Raw genomic sequence first — 22849 nt, 5'->3', positions numbered from 1 at the left:
GACCCGAGCCGAAGGCAGAGGCTTTAACCCACTGAGCCACCCAGTCGCGCCCCCCAGTCTTTTTGACTTAGTTTCCAGTTCCTTCTTGACACGCCAAACATATATTTACTTTTATACTCAGAACTGTTGTGAAGTGCATGCCATTTGAGTTAAAAATACCTGTCCTCTTTGTGATTACATTTCACGGAGAAAGATGGGCTTTAGAGGAAGAGAGACCTTCCAAGCTGGGGTCAAATCTTGGAGCTATGCACAGACATACACGGTCTGTGTGCCTTCGGGCAGGTTACCTAATCCTGATCACCCCTAGTTTTGTCCTCTTAAATAGGGAATTAACTGTAACTTACCGACATTTTGGATGGTTGTGATATAGTAGTTCTAGAAGTGATATTAGTAGAAATGATGCCTAACATTTATAAAATGTTTATGTGTGTCAGGCATTTTCAGAGTGTTTTATGTTCATGATGACATTTGATCTTCTGTAAGATAAGTACTTAAGATTCGTGGAGGAGGACTGAGCCTCCCTTCTTAGATTCAGTACCTGGCACTTGTAAAATAAATGGATGAAAGAGTAACAGGAGAAAAATAAAATAAGATAAAATAAAATAAAATAAAAGAGGGATTTCTACATGTGATGGCAGATGGCTTTGATTCTATATTTATTAAATGTAATAACTTTATGTCCATTTTTGGACAGCAAAGATTATTAGATTGATTAATTGAAACCTGTTATGACACTGGCATGAAAGATGGCTGAGTTCTAGAAGTGTACTTTTTCAAAAGAGATTCCCGCCCCCCCACCCCGGAGACGAGAATTCCTGCAGATAGCAGTCTTAGGCAGCTTCTATTTTCATAGATTTCCCTCACTTTTAAATTAATGTAAAATATGCTTCTCTCCATCAAATTGTCATTACTTTTTTTTTTTCTCCCCTCTTTCCCAAAGAAAATCAAGTGCTCTTTCCAATCTGAAAGTGAGCTTACTTCGAAGGAATTTCTAGGTGTGTTCACTTCAGGAGGACTTGCTCCAAGCTTGGGAATTATAAATAGTACATATACAGGCATCTTCCACTTCAATTTAACTTTGGTAATAATATTTTATTTTATTCTTTGATATTATTACTAAGAAACATACTCTCTCTTATAGGATGTGTTTTTTTCAAAAACAGCTCATCCATAGTATCACATCTCTATATGTTTTAAACCTAACAATACAATGTTACACTTTTTGCTTTAAATAGTTTTTAAGAAATTAGCGTATGTCATGCTGAAGCAAGCACTAGTTCTTAAGAAGTTAAGGAAAAAAATACATATGTTTTTTTACTCTTTACCTACATATTTATGATTTCCATCATTCTTCATTCTTTTCCAGAGATAAGAGCTGCCATCTGGTGTCATATTTCTTCAGCCCAAAGAACTTTTAACATTTCTTACAGTGCAGGTCTGTGGGCGATGAATTCTCTAGGAGTTTTATCCCCTCGAAAATATCTTTACTTCACTCTCATTTGGGGGGATAACAAAAAATGTATTTTTATTAAGATATAATTTGCATACCATACAGTTCACCTATTTAAAATGCACAATCAAATGCAATTTAATATATTCACAGAGTGCACCAGCATCACTACTACTATCTAATTTTAGAACATTTCACGGCACCAGCATCACTACTACTATCTAATTTTAGAACATTTCACGACCGTGAAAAGACAGCCCATCCCTGTTAACAGTCACTCCCGGGTCCAGCTTCTGCTCTCAGATGTAGACAGCACTACACTGTGTGGGTCTCTCTGGAGTTGCTTATTAAGAATGTCTCAGATAAATGAAATCCAACAACACGTCGCTCTCTGCGACAGGCTTCCCTTCAGTTAGCATGACCTCTGCACGTTTCGTCCACGTGGAGGCACGTGTCAGGACTTCATTTCTTTTTATTGTCAGATCACATTCCATGGTATCAACACCACGTTTTCTTTATCCATTTGTCAGTGGCTGGATATTTAGGTTGTTTCCACTTTGGGGCTACGATGAATCATGGTGCTATGAATATCTGTGCACAAATCTTTGTGTGGAAATATGTTGTTTTTTTTTAATCTCTCTTGGGTGTCTACCTGGGAAATCGAGTTGGCAGGTCCTAGGGTAACAGTCTGGTAACTGCCAGACTGTTTTCCAGAGTGGTTGCACTCTTTTACCTTCCCACCAACAGTGTATTAGGGTTCAAATTTCTCCACATCCTCACCCACAGGTGTTATTGTCAGTGTTTGGTGATAATAGTCATCCCAGTGGATGTGAAGAGCTATCTTGTTTGGTTTTGATTTGCATTTCCCTGATGATTAATGATGTTCAGGATTTTTTTCAAATGTTTATTGTCTATTTGAATGTCTTCTGTGTGGAGCTATCTATTTAAATTCTTTGTCCATTCTTAATTGGCTTGTCTTTTTATTCTTGTCTTTATATTCTCAGTACGAATCCCCTATCAGACAGATGATTGGCAAATGTTTTTCCCATTTTCTGGGTTCTCTTTTTACTTGCACAAAAGTTATTTTGACGAAGCCGAATTACACATTTCATTGTTGTTGACCTTGTTCTTTGGTGTCATGTAGGAAGCCATTGTCTAGTCCAATGTCACAGAGATTTACCTCCTCTGTTTCCTCTTAAAAGATTCATAGTTTTACTTTTTATATTAAGGTCTTTGATCCATTTTGAGTTCATTTTTGTGTGTGGTGTGAGGTTGGGGTCCTCATGCATACTTTTGTATGTAGATATCTATCTGTCTTAGCACCATTTGTTGAAAATACCCTTGTTCTTTCCCTACTAAATTGTTTTGGCACCTTTGTTGAAAATCGGTTGACAGTAAAGGTGAGGGTTTATTTCTGGATTCTCAATTCTATTGCATTGATCCATATACTATCCTAGCCAGTTCAATGTTGTCTTGATACTGTTGTTTTGTAGTAAGTTTTTAAATAGGAAGCATGAGTCCTCCAACTTTGTTATTCCTTTTCAAGGTTGTTTTTGCTAGTCTCTACATGAATTCATATGGAATAGCTTCCATATGAATTTTAGGATAAGCTTGTCAATATTTACAAAGAAGCTTGCTGGAATTCTGATAGAGATTGTGTTGAATCTATAGATAAATTTGGGTGGTATTGCCATTTTAATAATATTATCTGTCCATCCATGAATATAGGATATTTTTCTATTTATTTAGATTTTTAAAATTTTCTTTCAATGATACTTTATAGTTTTAAGTTTTATAATGCTTTTGTTAATTTTATTCCTAATGTTTTATTCTTTTGTATTATTTTTTCAAAAGATTTTATTTATTTATTTGACAGAGAGAGAGAGAGAGAGAGAGAGAGAGAGCACAAGCAGGGGGAGTGGCAGGGAGAGGGAGAGGGAGAAGCAGGCTCCCCGCTGAGCAGAGAGAACAATGCAGGACTTGATCCCAGGACCCTGGGTTCATGACCTGAGCTGAAGGCAGACACTTAACTGACTGAGCCACATATGTACCCCTCTTTTTTATTCTGCTGTAGAGGGAATTGCTTCCTTAATCTCACTTTCAGATTATTCTTTGCAAGTGTGTAATAATACAATTAATTTTAATATATTGATCTTGTATCCTACAACCTTACTGAACTCATTTATGAATTCTAGTAGGTTTTCAGTGGTCACTTTGATTTTTTAATGATATTTTTGTCAGATACAGAATTTCTGGTTGACTCCCATTTACTTCCAATATTTTGAGTACATTATTCTGCATTTTGAATATGTGAACTGACCCATTGCTTCTGAATGAGAAGTCAACTATTAATTGTATTTTTAAAAATATTTTATTTATTCATTCGACAGAGATCACAAGCAGCTAGAGAGGCAGGCAGAGGGGGGTAGGGGGGAAGCAGGTTCCCTGCTGAGGAGAGAGCCCGATGCAGGGCTTGATCCCAGGACCCTGGGACTGTGACCTGAGCTGAAGGCAGAGGCTTTAACCCACTGAGCCACCCAGGCACCCCTATTAATTGTATTATTGTCCCCGTATGTTATGTGCCATTTTCTTCTGCATGCTTCTAAGAGTTTCTCTTTGTATTTACCCTGATTGGGTTTCTCTGGGCTTCTTAGATTATAAGTTTATCAAATTTGTAAAGTCTTTAGCCACTATTTCTCTAAAAAAAAAAATTCTGCTCTTTTCTCTGACTCTTTTCTTACCGGAACTCTATTATGTACATTTTAGAACATACAATATTGTCCTGGAGATATCTAAGGCTCTGGTCATTTTTCTTTAATCATTTCTCCCATTGTTCAGATAGAATAATTTCAACTGCTGTATCTCTAAATTCACTGACTGTTTTACCATCTCCAATTTGCTCATCTAGTAAATATTTTATTTCATTATTAAACTTTTTGCCTCATTATTTTCACCTTGTTTTATTGTTATATTTTCCATTTATGTGCTGGGATTCCCTATCCATTCTTTCACTAAGGCATTTTCTTTACGCCTATGTACATATTTGTAGCAGCTGCTTTGAAGTCTCCATCTGCTCTCTGGACTCACTCTGGGTCAGTTTATCATCTAACTTTTTTTTTTTTATCAGTTACATTTCTTTTCATGTCATATCATTTTGGTTAAAATTGGACATTTAAGATAAGAAGCTGTAGCAACTCTGGATTCTGTTATGTTCTTAGGAGATTTTGCTGGGCAGGGGAATTGTTGGTTGTGGTGTAAAAGGCTCTTTCTTGCCTTGACACAAACTGTAAACTGTCTTGTCTATGGTTTCAGCAGCTGTTATCTCTGCTCAATTTTTTAACTTTCATGGTTGTTGTTGTTGTTGTTGTTGTTTTTAACATGGCCTCATTGGTCTCCTCTACACGTGTGTTGCCGCAGGATTTGGGGAAATTTATAATTAACTCTGAGCTCACCACTCTTGCAGTTCCTTTGACCTGGGATTTTTCCCTTAAATTCCCCAATTCTCTGTCTACACCAGTCTCTGTTCTCTGACACATCAAGCCAGTAATTCCTCAGTTTTGTGCTACCTGAGCACGGTTGCATGGTATGCCACTTTATAGAATTTTATATTATCAATTAACATTTTAGTTATTTCCAGTCTTCTACTATTACAAGCAATGATGAAAAATATTCTTGAATACATTTTATTTCACAAATATGTGAGTATAATGTAGAATAAATTCTGAAAAGTGAAATTGCTGGGTAAAGGTTATATGCATTAGATGTTTTTATTTAATTTTTACTTTTAAGGATAAGGTGGGATATAACAAAGTAAGTGTTGCCATTGACATTGTCAAACACTATATTCTGATGTCTTCTTTATTCAAGTTCAGTGATCGAGCTTACTGGTTGATCAATATTCCCAGAGAAAACATTACAAAAAATACAGGTAAGAGTGATCTGAACTAATTTTTTTACTCATGGGTCTGGGTTGCCAAAAGTAGCAAATAAAAAACATTTATATTAAAAAATTATTTACTATTCCACGTAAGTGTCTCATGTCATAGTTGGGACATATATACTAAAAACCATTGTAGCTCATCTAAAATTCAAATTAACTGGGGTTCCTATATTTTATCTGGCAATTCTATTATAGATAGATTGGTTTAATACACATAACATTTATACTGTTCTTTATTTAAGTAAACTCATTTTCTAGAAATAACTCAGAAGTTGTAGTATGGAGAAATTCACTTACCAATAGGTTACCTTAAAATAGTCTGTAATAGGAAACATATTATTCGCTATGGAATCTACTATTATGTGTTATGTGGTGGCATAGCTTTATATGTTACTATAAATACCCATATGTAAAAAGGAGGAAAATAAAATTCCAGGAGTTATAAGTACAGAGCTAGTGGACTTAGCTAGTAGATCTTGAGGCATGAAATACATTTTTATAGTTTAAAAATGATGGAGGGCATATTATTTTAGTATGATGGGTACAGAAGGTAGAAACCAACTTGGTTGGTTTCTTCTTGGTTTGGTTTCTTCACTGCAAAAAAAAAAAAAAAAAAAGATATTTGTTTTGTCATGGAGCCCCAAGATAAAAATGCAACCAGGTTATAGGAAGGAATTAGGACTAAGATATGGACAACCATCAAGACTTTCACCCTATGTCTCATTTTGTGTTTTCTTTAAATCTACTTTTATTTTTCTCTCTCTGCTGACTAGCTCTCCACGCTGCCTCACTACTAGTCAATTTTTGAAAGTATATATTTCCTAGGAGCCAGTCCAATTCCAGATTCCCAGGAGAGTATCTTTAATTGGCATAGTGTTGATCCAGCACCCACTTGTGTACCAATCAAATGGGGAGGGACCAGAACAATGGGGATCCTACCAACCAACCCCTCTAGGTACAGGAGTAGTTAAAGGGCATATGGAATTGTGTGTCTTTCAGAGTAAATGTGGGCGGTGGTTAAAGTAAGGAAGAGAAGATAGAAAAGTTTCCATATGAGGAAGTGTCAAAGAAAAAAAAAATCTGCAAAAGCAGCCCCATTGCTGTAATATCTAATATGAATCAGATAAGCACATTTATCTGTATTCATCTTAATTTTTTCCAAATTAATCTATTGGAAACTTGGCAATTTTTTTTTCAAAGAACTCATCTGAAAATTGTACTCCTTTTATTTTTTTTAAATCTAACTTAACTCTCATCAATATTAAGATGGAATGTTCTAGCTCCTTGGCATAATATTGACATGAGTTTGAGAACTGAGAAAATGAAGATCACTTGTTATTTTTGCTCCTTCTAGTAATAAACTATGATTTCAGAAATGCAGTGATTCTAGGGTCACCCAGACAGGAATAAAGGTGATCTGAGAACTTAAGTATTTCATATGGAAAGACACCACATGAGCTCTGCCTCTCTTGACACAACTCCCTGGAGTGAGTAAAAAGAAATATATTTGAGCTCATAATATAATAGGAGAGGACTGCCTAATTAGTAATAAGCTAGAAATCAGGAAAAAATATGTTCAGGGGGAACGAGACCATACTTGCTATTTCATTTTTTTTTCTTCCTTAATCATATCTTATCTACTGCTCTGGCATGAATTAGAGTATGATGTAAGCATGACATCTTGGGAAGGGTAGTTAAGGACACATCAACCACAGAGGTAGCAAAATAATCATCAATAGTAGTAGAACTAGCAGGTTCATCACTATTCTAAACACTTTACCTATACTAACTAATCTATCCCTCACTATGTGCTAGGTACAATTATTATGCCCATTTTCTTTTCTTTCTTCTTCTTCTTTTTTTTTAAAAGATTTATTTATTTATTTGAGAGAGGGTGGGGAAAGGCAGAGGAAGAGGGAGAGAGTCCCAAGCAGACTGTGTTGAGCTTGGAGCCCGACATAAGGCTTGATCCCACGACCCTGAGATCATAACCGGAGCCAAAATCAAGTTGATCACTTAACCAACTGTACCACCCAGATGCCCCTATCGTGTCCATTTCAAATGATTCAACTGAGACCCATGGAGCCATAGGGAAGTGCAGTGATAGCTAGAAAGTGCCAAAAGCAGCCTGAAGTTTGACAGCTTGTAACTATTGAAAGTAAAAAGAGTTCCTCTTTGATTTACACCTCATAATTTGTCCTTTTTTAACATTTTAAATAAGGTATAATTTGCATTCAGTAAAATGTACCCTTTTTGAAAAGCATCTAGTTCTATAAGTTTGCACAAATGTGTACGGTGGTGTAATCACTACAACCAAGATACAGAACTGCTCCAGTACTCAACATTATCCCACCCATGGTCAACCTCTCCCCATTGTCCAAGCCCCCCATTGCTGTGGATCTATTTTCTTTTCCTGTCGTGTTTGCCTATTCTGGCATCATATACGTGGAATCATGGAAAATGCGGCCTTTTGAATCTGGCTTCTTTCACTTAGCGTAATGCATCTGAGATTTCTCTATGTTGTAATTTCTTCCATTTTCTTCCTGGATGGTACTCCATTGTATGGGTGTACCAGAGTTAATTTTATTGATGGGCATTTGGATTTTTACAATTTTTAGCTATTTTGATTAAAGCTGCTACAAGCATACAGGTTCTTTTGTAAACATAAAATTTTTTTGTGTTTGGCTAATACTGAGTAGTAGGATTGCTGTGTTATATGATAAGTTTAACTTTATAAGAAATTGTCAAACTATTTTCTAAAGTAGCTGTATCATTCTGCATTTTCACCAACAGGTTATCTGAACCCATGCCAGCACTTAGTATGTATAAGGGTGTGTGTGTGTGTGTGTGCACGCGTGTGTGTGTGTGTAATTTTAGCCATTCTAATAGCTGTATAGTGACATTTAATAATTTTAATTTGCAATTCCCTGATAACTAATGACATTGAACATTTTTTGTGCTTATTTGCTGTTTGAATTACCTATGCAAATTTTTTGAAAGCTTGTTAATTATTTTGGATCCAAGTTCCTTATCAGATATATGATCTACAAACTTTTTTTTCCCTAGGCTGTATCTTGTATTTTTCATCTCTTAAGAATATCTCTTGAAGATCAGAGTTTTTAATTTTGGTGAAGTCTAATTTATTAGTTTTTATTTTATGGATTACACTTTGGGCATCATAGCTGACTCAAGTTCACAATGATATTCTCCTGTATTTACTTCAAGAAGATTATGGTTCCAAGTTTTATATTTAGGTCTGACTCAATTTGAGCTAATTTGTTATATGGACTAGGTTTATTTGGGGGGGATTATAGATACCCAATTATTCCAGCACCATTGTTATAAAAACTATTTTGTCTCCATTGTATTACTATTTCTGGGTTCTCCGTCTTTTCACCAGTACCATGTTGTTTTGATTACTTAAGCTTTATAAACAATAAGCTTGTAGGGGCATCTGAGTGGCTCAGTGGGTTAAGCCTCTGCATTCAACTCAGGTCATGATCTCAGGGTCCTGGGATCGAGGCCCGCTCTGCTCAGCAGGGATCCTGCTTCCCCTTCTCTCTCTCTGCCTCTCTGCCTACTTGTGATCTCTGTCAAATAAATAAATAAAATCTTAAAAAAAAAATAAACAATAAGCTTGTAATAAGTATTGTTAATCCTTCAACTTTGATCTTTTTCAAAACTGTTTTGGTTAGTATACATCTTTTGCCTTTATAAATTTTAGAATAAACTTAGCTAGTTCTATTTAAAAATCCCATGGTTTTTAGATTTGGATTGCATTAAATTTGTAGGTTAGAGAGAACTGACATCTTACCACTGAGTCTTCCAATCCATGGACACTGTATACCTCTCCATTTATGTATATCTTCTTTGAATTATTTCATCTGGGCTTTGTGGTTTTCAGCACAGAGATATTACACATTTAAAAAAAGATTTTTATGACTAAGTATTTCACGTTTTTTTGTATAAGTGCTTCTTTTTAATATTTGAATTTCCAACTGTTCATTGCTAGTATATAGAAATATGATTGATTTCTGTAGATTGATTGTGTGTCTTACAACCTTGTTAAATTCACTTATTGGTTCTAGTAGATTTTGTATATTCTTTGGTTTTTCTACATAGAAAAATCATTCATCCAGAAAGAGAGATAATTTCATTTCTTCCTTTCTAGTATGTATTCATTTCTTTCTTTCTTTCTTTCTTTCTTTTCTTTTTTTTTGTTTTGTCCTCATTTATAGTGGTAGGACCTCTAGTACCATGTTTAACAGAAATGATAAGGGGACATCTTAGCCTTGTTTCCAATTTTAGGGGGAAAACATTCAATCTTTCATCATTATGTATAATGTTACTTTGGCATTTTGTAGGTGCCCTTTATCATGTTAAGGGAGGTCCCTTCTGTTCCTAGTTTGCAGAATTTTTATCATGAATTGGTGTTAAATCTGTTGAATCCGTTAAATGCTCTTTCTGCATCTGTTGAGAAAATAAGTATTTTCCTCTTCAGTCTGTTGATAAGGTCGGATCTCTTTCTTTCTTTCTTTCTTTCTTTCTTTCTTTCTTTCTTTCTTGATCTTATTTATTTATTTGATAGCGAGAGAGAGAGAGAGAGAGAGAGAGAGCGCGCAGAGAGAGAGCTAGCGCAGCAGGGGGAGCTGCAGGCAGAGGGAGAGGAAGAAGCAGGCTTACAGAACAGGGAGCCTGATGTGGGGCTCAGTCCCAGGACCCTGGGATCATGATCTGAGCCAAAGGCAGACTCTCAACGACTGAGCCACCCAGGCACCCCGAGGGTGGATTTCATTGATTCATTTTTTAATTTTGAGCTAGCCTTACACTCCTAGGGTAAACAACTCTTGGTTATGGTGTGTCATCCTTTTTATATATTTTTTGACTCATTTGGCTAGTTTGTTCTCGTGGTATTCAGTCTGGAGTTTTACTCCTAAGGTCTTTATCTCCTTTTGGTATCCGATAATGCTATCTTTTTAAATTTTTTAAATTTTTTAAATTATTTTTGTTAGCATATGATGTATTATTTGGCCCAGGGGTATAGGTCTGTGAATCGTCAGGCTTACACATCTCACAGCACTCACCATATTTGCTCTGCTGTTTGCTTGCTGCTGATGAACACCAGGGTGGTGCTCAACTTTATGCTGAAAAAGGACATGCAGGGCTTTGGGGAGGAGTCGAGATAGCCCAGCACAGTGGATAACATCTTGTTCTTTACGGAGCCTCAGATGCTTTAGAATTTTCATCACCCTGGGAAACATCTTCAAGATGTCCTACAGGATCAAGCTGTTTGGCTCTTGACCACCAGATATGAAACTTGGAACACACCTGCCCAGATGCTGAGTCTCCATCCCTCCATTTCTGATGACTTCAAGAATGTTTTTGACTAGGAAACCACTGATCTTTCCAGAAAGCCAAAGCTCATGGTGGTGGGAAGGGCGGAGGGTGTTTGGCAAGATGCACAAGGTTTCCCAGCCACATTGCTTTTCTTTTCAAAAGTATTTTCACTTTGGTCTCCGAATTGAAATGCTGTCTGCTTAAGGAGTTCCAGGAAGGCTTAAATAAGGGGCTGTGATAGCAGTGTATTCCCCATAGATAAAAGAACATGTCTAGATCATTTTATTGTATTGCAAGTCAAGATTTCACTAGAAACCAGTTTCTGGATATTTCTTGGTTTATTTTAATAGCCATCTTTTGGATATAAATTACACAGATTTTTAAAAAGATTTTACTTGTTTTAGAGGGAGGGAGAGAGAGAGAGCCCCATGTGTGCAAGTATGGGGTGGCGGGGGCGGAGGGCGAGGAGGAAGAAGGACAGAGGAAGAAAGAGTCCCAAGCAGACTCTGCCCTGAGAGCAGAGCCCACCCCCTGGAAATCCCATGGCCCTGAGGTCACAACCTGAGCCAAAACCAAGAGTCTCTTGCTCAACAAACTCTGCCACCAGGAGCCCCAAATTAAACTGATTTTTTAAAACTCATTTTCATCCAGGGATCTGGGTAAAAGGTTGGCTTTTTAGTTTTGATTCATGCTCTTTATTGGACAGGGTTTATGAATAATGAACAAGTTCATTGTTGCTGGGTCCAACAGCACTGCTGGGACCAGCAAGGGGCCTTGTGTCCAAATCCCCCACCCCTTCCACCCTCCAGATGGGCTCTGCTTGGCAACTCGCTACAGCTGGGGGTCAGCACCAGGATTTTCAGGGTGAAGATTCCCATGGAAGACAGACCCAGAACAGTCAGCAGAGGCAGACAAGAATGTTACGAGAAATTTCCCCGTGAGGCCCTCTGTTCAATAAAGTAACTTCAGGACCTATTAATTGTATAATTACTAGACCGATGGTGATATTGTGACTAACTTCTGAAAGCTAGGGTTTCTGAGTCTGCTTTTCCAAGAGGGCGATTTCAAGATTGAAAAATAATGAGCCTCATTCTAGGAAATACGGCACTTTGCACAAAGGTTTTTTTGAAAGGGAGTTCTGGTCTAATTGCCAAAATAGAAATACAGGTGATCATTGCCTGGAACCCCACAGAGCTGCGTGGTTGTTGTGGTTTTTGAAATCCTGACTTGCAGGGAAACCTGGTGGGAAGGAAAATAAGTACATAGGCTTTTACAGAACTAAGTGACCCTGAACATAAAACTGATTTTTCAAAAGAGAAATGGACAAGTACATAAATAGATAAATATGAGGGAGAGTCCCCCCTATGTTATGGAAAAGATTTTACAGGGTCCTCTTTACATTAAATGTTTGGTGGGATTCTCCAGGCCAGTGAAAACATGTAGGCCTGGAGTTTTCTTTGTGTGAAAGTTTTTAACCACAGATTCCATTTTCTTTATAGATACGGGATATACTCATGTTTACTATTTTTTCTTAAGTATGTTTTGGCAGTTTGTATCTTTTAAGGAAATTTTCCATTTCATCTACAGTCTTGAATTTATGACACAAGAACTGTTTATGATGTACTCTTATTTTCCTTAGAAGAGGAAGCCTGCAGTGATGGTCCCCATTTCACCTTTAATATGATTTATTTGTTGCATTTTTTTCTTCTTAGATTAGTTTGACAAGTTCATCAATTTTATAGACCCTTTCAAAGAAGTATCTTTTGATTTCATTGATTGTGAACCTTGTTTTCCTGTCCTTTATTTCATTGACCTTTACTCTTATTATTCTACTTACTTTTGGTTTAATTTATGGCTTCTTTTCCCCCCAGTTTCTTAAATTTGGAACCTTTAGATTAGGGGTGAACAAACTACACTTCTGGCCTGAAGCCCATTTTTGTGAACAAAGTTTGACTGGAACACAGCCATGTTCGTTAATTTCTGTGTTTGCTGTGGCTGCTTTCAAAAGCACTATGATGGCAGAGCTGAAGTGTTGGGACAGAGACCATATGGCCCATAAAGCCCAAAGTATTTACTACTTGACTCTGTGTAAGGCTGTTGCTATCTTTCAGCCCTGGCTTCGGATAGGTGATTTGTTTCTTTTATCTGCTATAAATATTTTTCTGCTATATATTTCTCTCTAGCACTGCTTTATCTGCATCTCACAAATTTTGGTCTAGTCGTGCTTTCATTTTCTTTCAATTCAAAATATATTCTAATTCGCCATGCTACTTTCTCTTTGACCTGTGGTTTGCTGGGTGACTCACTCGGTTAAGCGTCGTCTGCCTTCAGCGCAGGTCATGATCGTGGAGTCCTGGGATCAAGCCCTGTGCCAGGCTCCCTGCTCAGTGGAGAGCCTGCTTCTCCCTCTGCCTGCTTCTCCCTCTGCTTGTGCTCTCCCTGTCTCACTCTTGATCTATATCAAATAAATAAAATCTTTAAAAAAATGTTGTAGGGCACCTGGGTGGCTCAGTGGGTTAAGCCTCTGCCTTCGGCTCAGGTCATGATCTCAGGGTCCTCGGATCGAGTCCCGCATCGGGCTCTCTGTTCAGCGGAGAATCTGCTTCCTCCTCTCTCTCTCTGCCTGCCTCTCTGTCTACTTGTGATCTCTCTCTGTGAAATAAATAAAATCTTAAAAAAAAAAAAATAAAAAAATGTTGTAAGATGTCTAAGTATTTGGGGATTTTCCAGATATCTTTGTTATTGATTTTTTCTAGATTAATTCTGTGTTCTGAGAACATATTTCATGTGATAATTTGTTAAGATGTTTCCTGTGGTCTAATTGGCAAATCTTCCAAGTGTACCTGAACAAAATACTTATTCTGCTCTTCTCAGCTGGAGCGTTCTATAAATGTTGGTTAGCTCAGTTGGTTAATAGTGTTCAGCTTTTCTTTATTCTTACTGATTTTTGTCAATTGCTGAAGAGGAGTGTTGAAATATCCCACTATAATTGTGGATTTTTACATTTCTCTCTTCATTTTTATCAGCCTTTGATTCATGTATTTTGAACCTCTTGTTAAGCACGTACACGCTTAGTTGTCCCACCTTTTCAGGGAATCGATCTCTTTCTCATATGCATTGCCCCTCTTTATTCCTGATACTCCCTCCATCTGAAATTCTTCTCTGTCGGAGATTGATAGAGCTGCTACAGCTGTCTGTGAATTAGTGTTTGCATAACGTATCTTTTTTCACCCTCTTGCCTAGTTTTCCCAAGACAACCTTTAGAGCACATTAGTCAGCAGAGTGGAAGCACACAAATGAATTTTGAAATAAAACCGAGGCACAGCAAATAAGATCTGACCCAAGGGTACTGATGCCTCCCACTGAGAATATAATCAGAGGGAGGAAGGCAGAACTTTAAATCTGAGAGTGGTGGAGGGATGCCTGTGAGGAAGGGAAGAACCCTGGGACCGAATTATCAAGGCCAATTCAGCGGATGTCTTTAACTTCCAGATGCCTCCCGCACTAACTGGTGGTTTGAGACAAGCATGGTGGGTTGCGGTGGGGGCGGGGGGGTCCACAGAGAGCAATGGGAGGTCTCTGCCGTGTCAGGAATGGGGAAGTCTACAGTGTTGTAAAGATTGTGGACACTCAACTCTGTAACAACGAGGTGGGAGGTATGAGGCCACAAGAGCTGTGGGGAGGCTCTATGCTCTTCCATATCATATGGCAGCAAGATATGATGAAAAATTACTCAGGTTACTTGTTCCATGGAGGAGCTGTAGGAAGGACTCCATGGAAAACAACCGGTGGGTCTAAGCCAAAATAAACCTCCCCACACTGGAGTAGCTATGGTGCTATTTTTCAGAGTGGGATACCATCACCTTGGTCACTTAGCTAATGGGGAAGCCTTCTTCACCCAAAGTAGTGAGGGTCTTCACAGCCAGACATCCCTGTTTTCTAGAACTCTTCATGCAGTTCTGTTGTTCTCCCTGAGTTCTTGCATGGCATCCTAAGCAGATATGAGGACACATCCACTACCTGATGAGGTTTGTTTGGATCTTTGCCATTGAACTCTTCCAATTCCAGCTCTTGAACTCTTTCCATGGCCCACTAGCCCTGCTTTGCACAACTTCTTGGCTGCTTCCTATACATCCTTCACTCTATGAGCCACGTTGCCAGTGGGAATACTATTTCCCATGTGTTTAGGATGAGCGGGGTTAGTATTACTACCAAACAGAGATGTGTGCTAGTTAATACACCTGTGGAAAGAGCTGCAGCTGGTATAAAACGAGCCCAGAAAATAACTAGATGTTACTGTTAATAAAGAATTAAATCCATGCTTTTCCTTATATCCAATCACTCCGTGTACCATCACAGGAACCACACCATTTGTAACTTCAATCAGAACTTGCAGAGAGTTATCCAAGCCTTGGGGATCCTCAGGGCTCCTCCTGTTTTAAAAGCCAAAGATAGTTATGCACATACCAACTTTGAACACCTCCCACTGAAGACCAGTTAAGTCATATACCAGAAGATTGACTTCTCTTTTTGGGTTAGCCAGTTACATGGGAAGCTCCATTTATAGAAACCTATATGGTGTTTTCTCACACCATTTTCTTTCCCAAAGTCCAGGAATTGCTTGATGGAAAATAGTGATGGCAAGAAGCACAAATTATCACTTGATTTACTCAGGTACCAGCTCCTTCAGAACCATTGGGAGAGGCAAATCCTCCCCGGGGTGGTGCACAGACCCAACCAGATGCCTGGGCATGCCTGAAGGCCTGTGCAGCCAACGCATTTGGGTCAGGCTTATTTTTTCATGAGTGTGCCCTGATTTCAGCCTCAGCCTTGGCCCATGTCATAAGAGCTCCCAGGTTGAGTTCACCACCCATGGCTTCCCCAGACCCCACCTAGTCTTTTACTTTTAACCCACCAATGACTTCATAAATATTTAAGATGGGTTTCTTATAGATAGCATAGAGTTCAGTCTCGATTTTTACATCTAATCTGGAAATCTGTCTTTTAACTGGTGTTTTTAGACCACTTACATGTAATGTGATTATTGATATGGTTGCATTGAAACCTGTCATCAGACTATTTTCTGTTTGTTCCATCTCTTCTCTACTTTTCTTTCTCTGTTATCATTCATATTAATTATGTTTTATCCCTTTTTATCTCCACTATTGGCTTATTAATTATACCTTAAATTTTTTTTTAGTGTTGGCCTTAGGAGTTACACTATATATTTTAATTAATCACGATCTACTTTAAAATAGTAGTATACCAGGGGCGCCTGGGTGGCTCAGTGTGTTGAGCCTCTGCCTTCGGCTCAGGTCATGATCTCAGGGTCCTGGGATCGAGCCCCACATGGGGCTCTCTGCTCAGTGGGGAGCCTGCTTTCCCCTCTCTCTATGCCTGCCTCTCTGCCTACTTGTGATCTCTCTCTGTGTCAAATAAATAAATAAATAAAATCTTTAATTAAAAAAAATAGTAGTATACCACTTCACATGAAGTGTCATTACTTGCTTTTTAAGCCATAACAGCTCTTGGAGAAAAATTATGGCCTAAAATATTATTATACAGGGGTGCCTGGGTGGCTCAGGCAGTTAAGTGTGCAACTCTCAGTCTCAGCTCAGGTCTTAATCTCAGGGTCATGAGTTCAAGCCCCATGTAAAAAAATAAAAACATAAATAAATTAAATTAAATAGTATCTGGATTTATGTTGTGGTAGTAAAACCACTTCATAATTCTTTTGTTTATTTTACCATTAAATTGTCTGTAGGAAAAACATGAGAAACCTTATATATAAATGCAGTCAAAGTGACTGTGAAATAAAGAGTAATGATGCTGGTCATGTTTACATAGCCTTAAATTTCACCAACTTGGTATATAAAAAAATGGCTGATTATTTGTCTTTTGTTTTCAGATATTGCAGCTGTGGAAGAATGGTTAGTAAGGATCACTTTACAACATGGATTAAATATTTATACGACTGAAGGAACGCTATTGGATAATGTCCGAGGTAAATGCCAACAGATAAAAGTAAAATGGAATTCATAATATTCTTCCAACAAACCTTGTACCCTACTGTATACCAGACTAAGTCCTCGAGAGAGAGAGAGAGAGAGAGAGAGAGAGAGAGATGAGCATTATCCTCAAGGAATGACAAAGAATTAAATACATGTGGTTAATTGTTAATAGGGGTCTGCAAAGGGTGCTAGAGAAATAAGGAAATATATATTTTTCTATAACCATGTTGGGGTCATAATAAACAGTGGCTTTATAAAAGTAGTTTTTGCATCTATTATAGAAAATATTATAAAAGATATACTATAGAAAATCTTTAGAAATATTATAAAATATAATATTGATTTAGAAAATATTATAAAAGATACTGTTCGTTAGATTACAGTTTCCTTTATAATGACTATCAGCAAAAATTCTTGCTCATTCTTTGTTAGAACATTTACATTTTTTCCATGAAAAATTGGTTGTTTTAAAGTTATGAATACTGAGTGATATGACTGTCTAGACCTCTCTTTTCCAATTGTCTGGTTTATAGTCCAACTTTTGGATCATCTGTAGCACTATAATACAAAAATTTTTAAAGTCCTCATTCCTGGACTTTGTATTTTTCTTTACTCACCTCACCTTCATTTTTAAGAAAAGTTTTTCTTTAAATTCCAGTTAGTTAACATATGGCTTAATGTAAGTTTCAAGTCCTTTTTACTTTTACTCTTTTACTCCCACTTCGATTTGATGCTGTGTAGCATTCAGAGTAAAGATAACGAAATATTACATTTTATGGAAAGAATTTCCTGGGTAGCTTTAAGAAAAGTAATAATGTCTCCACCCAACCATGTGCCAATTAAAATCAGACCTCTACAAGCAGAGGTAGGAATCTATCATTAAAAAGGGAAAAATATCCCCACAGGTGATCCTGATGTACAGAGGACTAAGAACTGCTTTAGAGAAAAGGCTGCCTGTGTGCCAAGAGACACCTGTGCATCTATTTTTGCAGGATTATTTGTAAAAGGAGAAAGGAGAAGCATCAGAACTGTCCATCAGTAGGGGAAAGACAAATGTCTGTAGTGTATTCTGTTAAGACGAAGGAAATAGACCACCTATATCATTAAGAACAGAAATCAAAGCATGACAGAAAAGTCAAGTTTCAGAATAGAAGAACATTTACTTAAAATTCAGAAAACACATAAAGCAGTGCTTTATACTATTCATTGGCACAGAAATATTGTAGTAAAAATATAAAAATGTGGATTAGAAATAGATGCAGCCCTGTCATGATGGTTGCATTTGGGGAGGATTTGAAATTGGGGTCATGAAGGGGACAGAGATATCTTCAGTCATATCTATAGTGTTTTACTTCTTTAACCAAAATTAAAATATCTGCAACAAAAATGACAAAACGTTGTACTTTCTTATTTTGTCATAGTGTCCAAATTTTGAAAAAAATAGTCATTTATTCAATAGCAATTGCAAGCTTTTTAAGGCTGCTATTTTGAAGTCCTGTGCTAGTTACGTTTAAGGATTAAAGCAACAATTTATAATTATTTCAGTTTTTTAAAAAAAAATTGAAGTGTGAGTCATTTATATATTGAAATGTACCCAGAATGTTATATACTGCATTTAGATTTTGGTGTACACTTGTTTAGAATGAATGGAGGTATGGCGGTAGCAAAGAGTTTCACAAGTTGTTAAAGGTTCCAGATGCAGAAATGAGATTCATTTGTTTGAGCAACGAAAGAAGGCTGGTAATGTAGAAGCATAGTAAATGGTAGACAGAGTGGCCTAGAGTAAGTTTGGAGAAGCTGGCAGGGAGCATGGTAAGAAGTGTGGGCTTTACTTTAATTATAATGAAAAACTATTCAAGTGTTTTAAGCAAGAGAGTGACAAATTTGGATTTATGCGTTCTAAATGGATCACTTTGGCTGCTATGCAGAGAATGGACCCTTGGAGAAGGATGGTAAAAATGGGGGAAAAAAAAAGATTGGTTAGCAGTTGTTGCACCGGTCTCCTTGGGAGGTGATGCAGAGGATGTGGGCTGGGGATTAGTGGTGGAGATTTTCAGGAGTTAGAGTCTTCAGAATATGTTTTGGAAGAAGAGCTGGTAGAGTTTCCTGGTGGACTGGGGGTGAGGGAGACAGAGGCATCAGGACGAATCCTAGATTTCTTACTGAGCAATTAAGTGGATGATGGTCTCATTTCCTGAAATGCTGACACAGGGGAGAAAGCATTGAGAAGTGGAAATTAAGGGTTAAAGTTAGTGTTATAGTGGGAACTCTTTTCTTCACTACTGACTCAAAAGAGATGTTTTTAAAAATATTGCCCTACTTCCTAATCTCCAATCCATGCCCTAGACCACTCCACAACAACTGCTTCTAATTCTAGCCACTCATCCCCTCTCATATGGGTCACTTTTCTGTCCCCTTCTTGGCTTCTCAGTGATAGTCAAGACTTTTAATCACTCCCTCATTCTAAAGCATTTAAAATACAGAATCTGAGGAGCATGTACATAAGTAGAAAGGTATTTGTTTGTTTTTAAGATTTTAGGTATTATTTGACAGTGAGAGAGGGAACACAAGCAGGGGGAGTGGGAGAGGGGGAAGCAGGCTTCCCACTGAGCAGGGAGCCCAATGTGGGGCTCTATCCCAGGACCCTGGGACCATGACCTGAGCCGAAGGCAGATGCTTAACCGACTGAATCGCCCATGTGCCCCCAAATGTGTTTTCAATTCAATGCACTCATGCTCCAGATACAAAGTCCAATCTCCCTGTCCTCTAAGATCTGGTTATTAATTGCCTGCATAGACATGCTACGCCCTGGAGACTCAGTCCAAATGTCTCTGAATTTCAGAGTAAATTAGTTTGGCTATAAATTGTATTTCTTTCCATTCTAAGTTACACCGTGTCAACTGTGAAAAATACATCACTTAAAGTTCTGGGATTTTGTAGCAGATCTGGGGGAGATGGTGAAGATTTATATTGTAGAAATATAAACAGCTAAAGAATTGATTATTAGATATCTCTTTTCAAAAGTGCTTTGACTATTTTTGAAATTCAGACAACAGTATTTTATCAAATTGCCCTGGCTTGCCTTTTTAACTCTGCTTTCTCATATTTTTTTTCCAGAAGAAAAAAAAATCCTCCCATTTTCTTGTCATTAAAATTTAACGTCATCCAGCTCCAACCCTTTCCATGCATATCCAAGAATAGATTGCTGGGTTGAAGGGTAGAACGTATCCCCCTCTGACTGATTTTCCATTGTAATCCCAGCCCAACTTCTGTGTCTCTTCCAGAAGTCCTTCTCTGTGTCTCAGCCACTGATGATACCTCTCCTCGTCCTCTCCTGGTATTCTGGATTTAGTCTGATTATTCTCTATCTGCTGCCATTTCATTGGAATGGGAGGACAAGTGAATGTGTTGTGTGGGTTTTTGAAGCAGAAGTTGTTCTCTAAATTATAAATGTCCTGTGATCCCACAATTCCACTTCTAGGGATAGATCCTGAACCCAGTTGTACTTTCCAGAGATGGTCAAAGCAGTGTCTCCCGTCCCACATGCTTTTCTGCAGTAGTGACCGTGCTGGGCCCCCATCAAGGGCAGGTAGACCTCATTCCTTCTACTCTGGAAAATAAGAATCAACCTATTTCTTAACTGATGAAGGGTGAGGTAATATACCCATTTGGGGGGACAGTGACAGGCCCTTTTATAGGACTTTTAAAACCCTTAAAGGAGGGCACTTTTGATAAGAGCACTGGGTGGTGTATGGAAGTGTTAAATCACTATATTTTATACCTAAAACGAATATTACACTCTATATTACACTCTGTATTAACTAACAGGAATATAAATAAAAACTTGGAAAAACAAAACAAAAAAACTCTGAAAGGATAGCAGTAACATACCCCAAGACTGCAGCCACATTTTAAACACCTAAATTTGACTTCTACAGAACCTATTCTTCAGTGGGATCTTGGGACTGTACTGACAAAAAAAGGTATTGCCGAAGTCTATCCACATGTGGTAGATCTCAAAGTGGCCAAGTGTCCTTGCGCCAATGATGTAGCGTTACTTGGCTTCATTTTGAATACAACATATAATGGTAAGTTCACGGGCTTTGCTGGAAGTTGGGTGTGGAGTCTCGTACTTTGTAACAGTGATGTTTCACTGGCAGAGCAAATTAGATGCATAGATATAAGGGAGTAAAAGTGTTTCCTAAACGTACCTTCGACTTTACTCTTTATCACTTCCCCTTGTTCACTTGCAGGTGTGACTTTTGACTATGTCCATAGTGACTGTAGTGTCTCTCCGAATTTCACGTATCCCCTGCCACCTCTGAATACATTACTTCCTCTCAGGGATTATTCATTGCCTTTCTAATCCATCTGCTATTCCTGCCATGTGTAAATAGGTATCATGTTCTAAGGCATCATATCATAACATTATTTTATTTATTATGTATGTGTTTTTGGATTAACACTGTAGTATTTAATAGCATCTTTTGAAAAAAGATTTTATTTATGCATTTGAACGAGACAGAGAGAGCTCAAGCAGGGGGAGCAGCAGGCAGAGGGAGAAGCAGGCTCCCCACTGAGCAGGGATCCCAGTGCAGGACTCCATCCCATGATCCTGGGATCATGACCTGAGCCAAAGGCAGATGCTTAATGACTGAGCCACCCAGGCGCCCTTTAATAGCATCTTTATGCATTTCAACTGCTAATGTATTAGTAGTTGTTTTTCCTAGGTCATTGGTAGTTGCTTTTCCTAGGTCATTGGTGAGCTTTGAGTCCCCAGCCCAGTAAATGAGAAGGGAAATAAAAGAACTGAAAGATAAGAAACAATTTCATTACTCATATGTAATATGTGCAAAAATCCAAAAATCCAAAAGAATCAGTAGCCAAGCAATCAGAATACAGGGCACTACAAAATTGAGGAATGAAATAACAACATATAAAAACCATTCCACCAAAGACTAAAGATTATAATTTTTAAAAATCCCATTCAGAAAGTAACAAACCCCCAAATATACCTAGGAGTAAACAAAGAAACAGAAGAGTTTTAAGGCCTGTTGGACAGAAATTATAAAACTTTAACAAAGGCCATTAAAAAAGACTAAAATAAATAAGATATTTTATGTGCGTGAACAGGAACTTCTACTATTGTGAAGTTGTTAATTCTCTCCAGATTTATCCGTTGTTTCAATACAATTCCAAGAAAAATTACAGCAGTTTTTTTGGCGTGTGTGGAAATTGACAAGCCAATCCCAAAATACATATGGGAGATTGAAATAATGTGAATAACATAATTTTAAAGAACAAAAACTTGCCCTACCATGACTTATTATAAAGAAACAGATTCAAACAGTGTGCTTTGATACAGGGGTAGACACACCCCCTTGCCCGAAATGTCTTTGAATTCCTAATGGCTTAGTGGTTTTGTGCTCTCTAGTTTTTTGAGCCTGCTTACGCTGAATTGGTTTAGTTGGAAATTGCGTCTCTTCCTCCTCTGTGTCAACCAGATGGAAACTCAGCTCCTATTCTGACTTTCTGACTTTTGTGGCTGCCATGCCGGACCCCCTCCTTCTCTCTCTCCAAACCTGCCTTACTTCCCTGAGCCACAGGAGAGGAGTGATTCTCAGCTCTCCTGTTCCATTCTGTCACGTAACGGAGAGTCACAGGAGAGAAAGAGCAGCCTTCACTCCTTGGGGTCTCACTCAACCTCTGGAGAAAAGAAATAGCTTTAGCAACTCCCCTGCACCCCACCCCCACCCCAGCTGCCTTCCACTCTACTGCAGCAAAAAAGAAGTTCCCCCGGGATCTGAGCTGCTACTTCCTAAATTTGCAGTTCCTTTGTGAGGCCCTTGTCTGTCCCTGCCCCACCCCACCCACCCACTCACCTCCCCCATCCCACACACCCAGCCACAGCTCCCTGCCCCCAGCCTTCATACCACATGAGGTTAATTGTGGGAACAGATCTCTGGGAGCCCGTGGGTTCCCGTCTGGACTTGCTATCCACTTTCCTCCTCTGTGACACTCCCAGTGCTTCTGCCCTGCCTCTCATCCCTGTTTTGTCTGTCACCCCCAGAAACCTAAGCTTCACTTATGGTTCCTATGCCACACACAGTT

The 22849-nt window shown here is 38.2% G+C and overlaps 1 protein-coding gene and 1 pseudogene across 4 annotated transcripts in view; one reads left to right on the top strand and one right to left on the bottom strand.

Annotated features, from left to right (window-relative positions):
* The window catches only part of CATSPERB (cation channel sperm associated auxiliary subunit beta), a 116972-nt gene that overhangs the window by 2699 nt on the left and 91424 nt on the right, over positions 1 to 22849 (top strand). For all 4 annotated transcript variants that reach the window (XR_004385141.1, XM_032878646.1, XM_032878647.1 and 1 more), the window contains exons 3-6: positions 941 to 1081; positions 5318 to 5378; positions 16636 to 16731; positions 20677 to 20826. Coding sequence is in view for 3 of the 4 variants with exons in the window: in XM_032878646.1 (XP_032734537.1) it covers positions 941 to 1081; positions 5318 to 5378; positions 16636 to 16731; positions 20677 to 20826 (448 nt within the window). In the remaining variant the exon portion in view is untranslated. The remainder of the gene's footprint in view (positions 1 to 940; positions 1082 to 5317; positions 5379 to 16635; positions 16732 to 20676; positions 20827 to 22849) is intronic.
* On the bottom strand, positions 14556 to 16228 carry LOC116879891 (annotated as a pseudogene).

This window comes from Lontra canadensis, unplaced genomic scaffold, assembly GCF_010015895.1.
Source record: "Lontra canadensis isolate GAN:19392208 unplaced genomic scaffold, GSC_riverotter_1.0 scaffold64, whole genome shotgun sequence".
In the NCBI taxonomy this organism is placed as follows: Eukaryota; Metazoa; Chordata; class Mammalia; order Carnivora; family Mustelidae; genus Lontra; species Lontra canadensis.
Note: the sequence above shows the minus strand (reverse complement) of the source record. Positions and strands in the feature narration are given on the sequence as shown.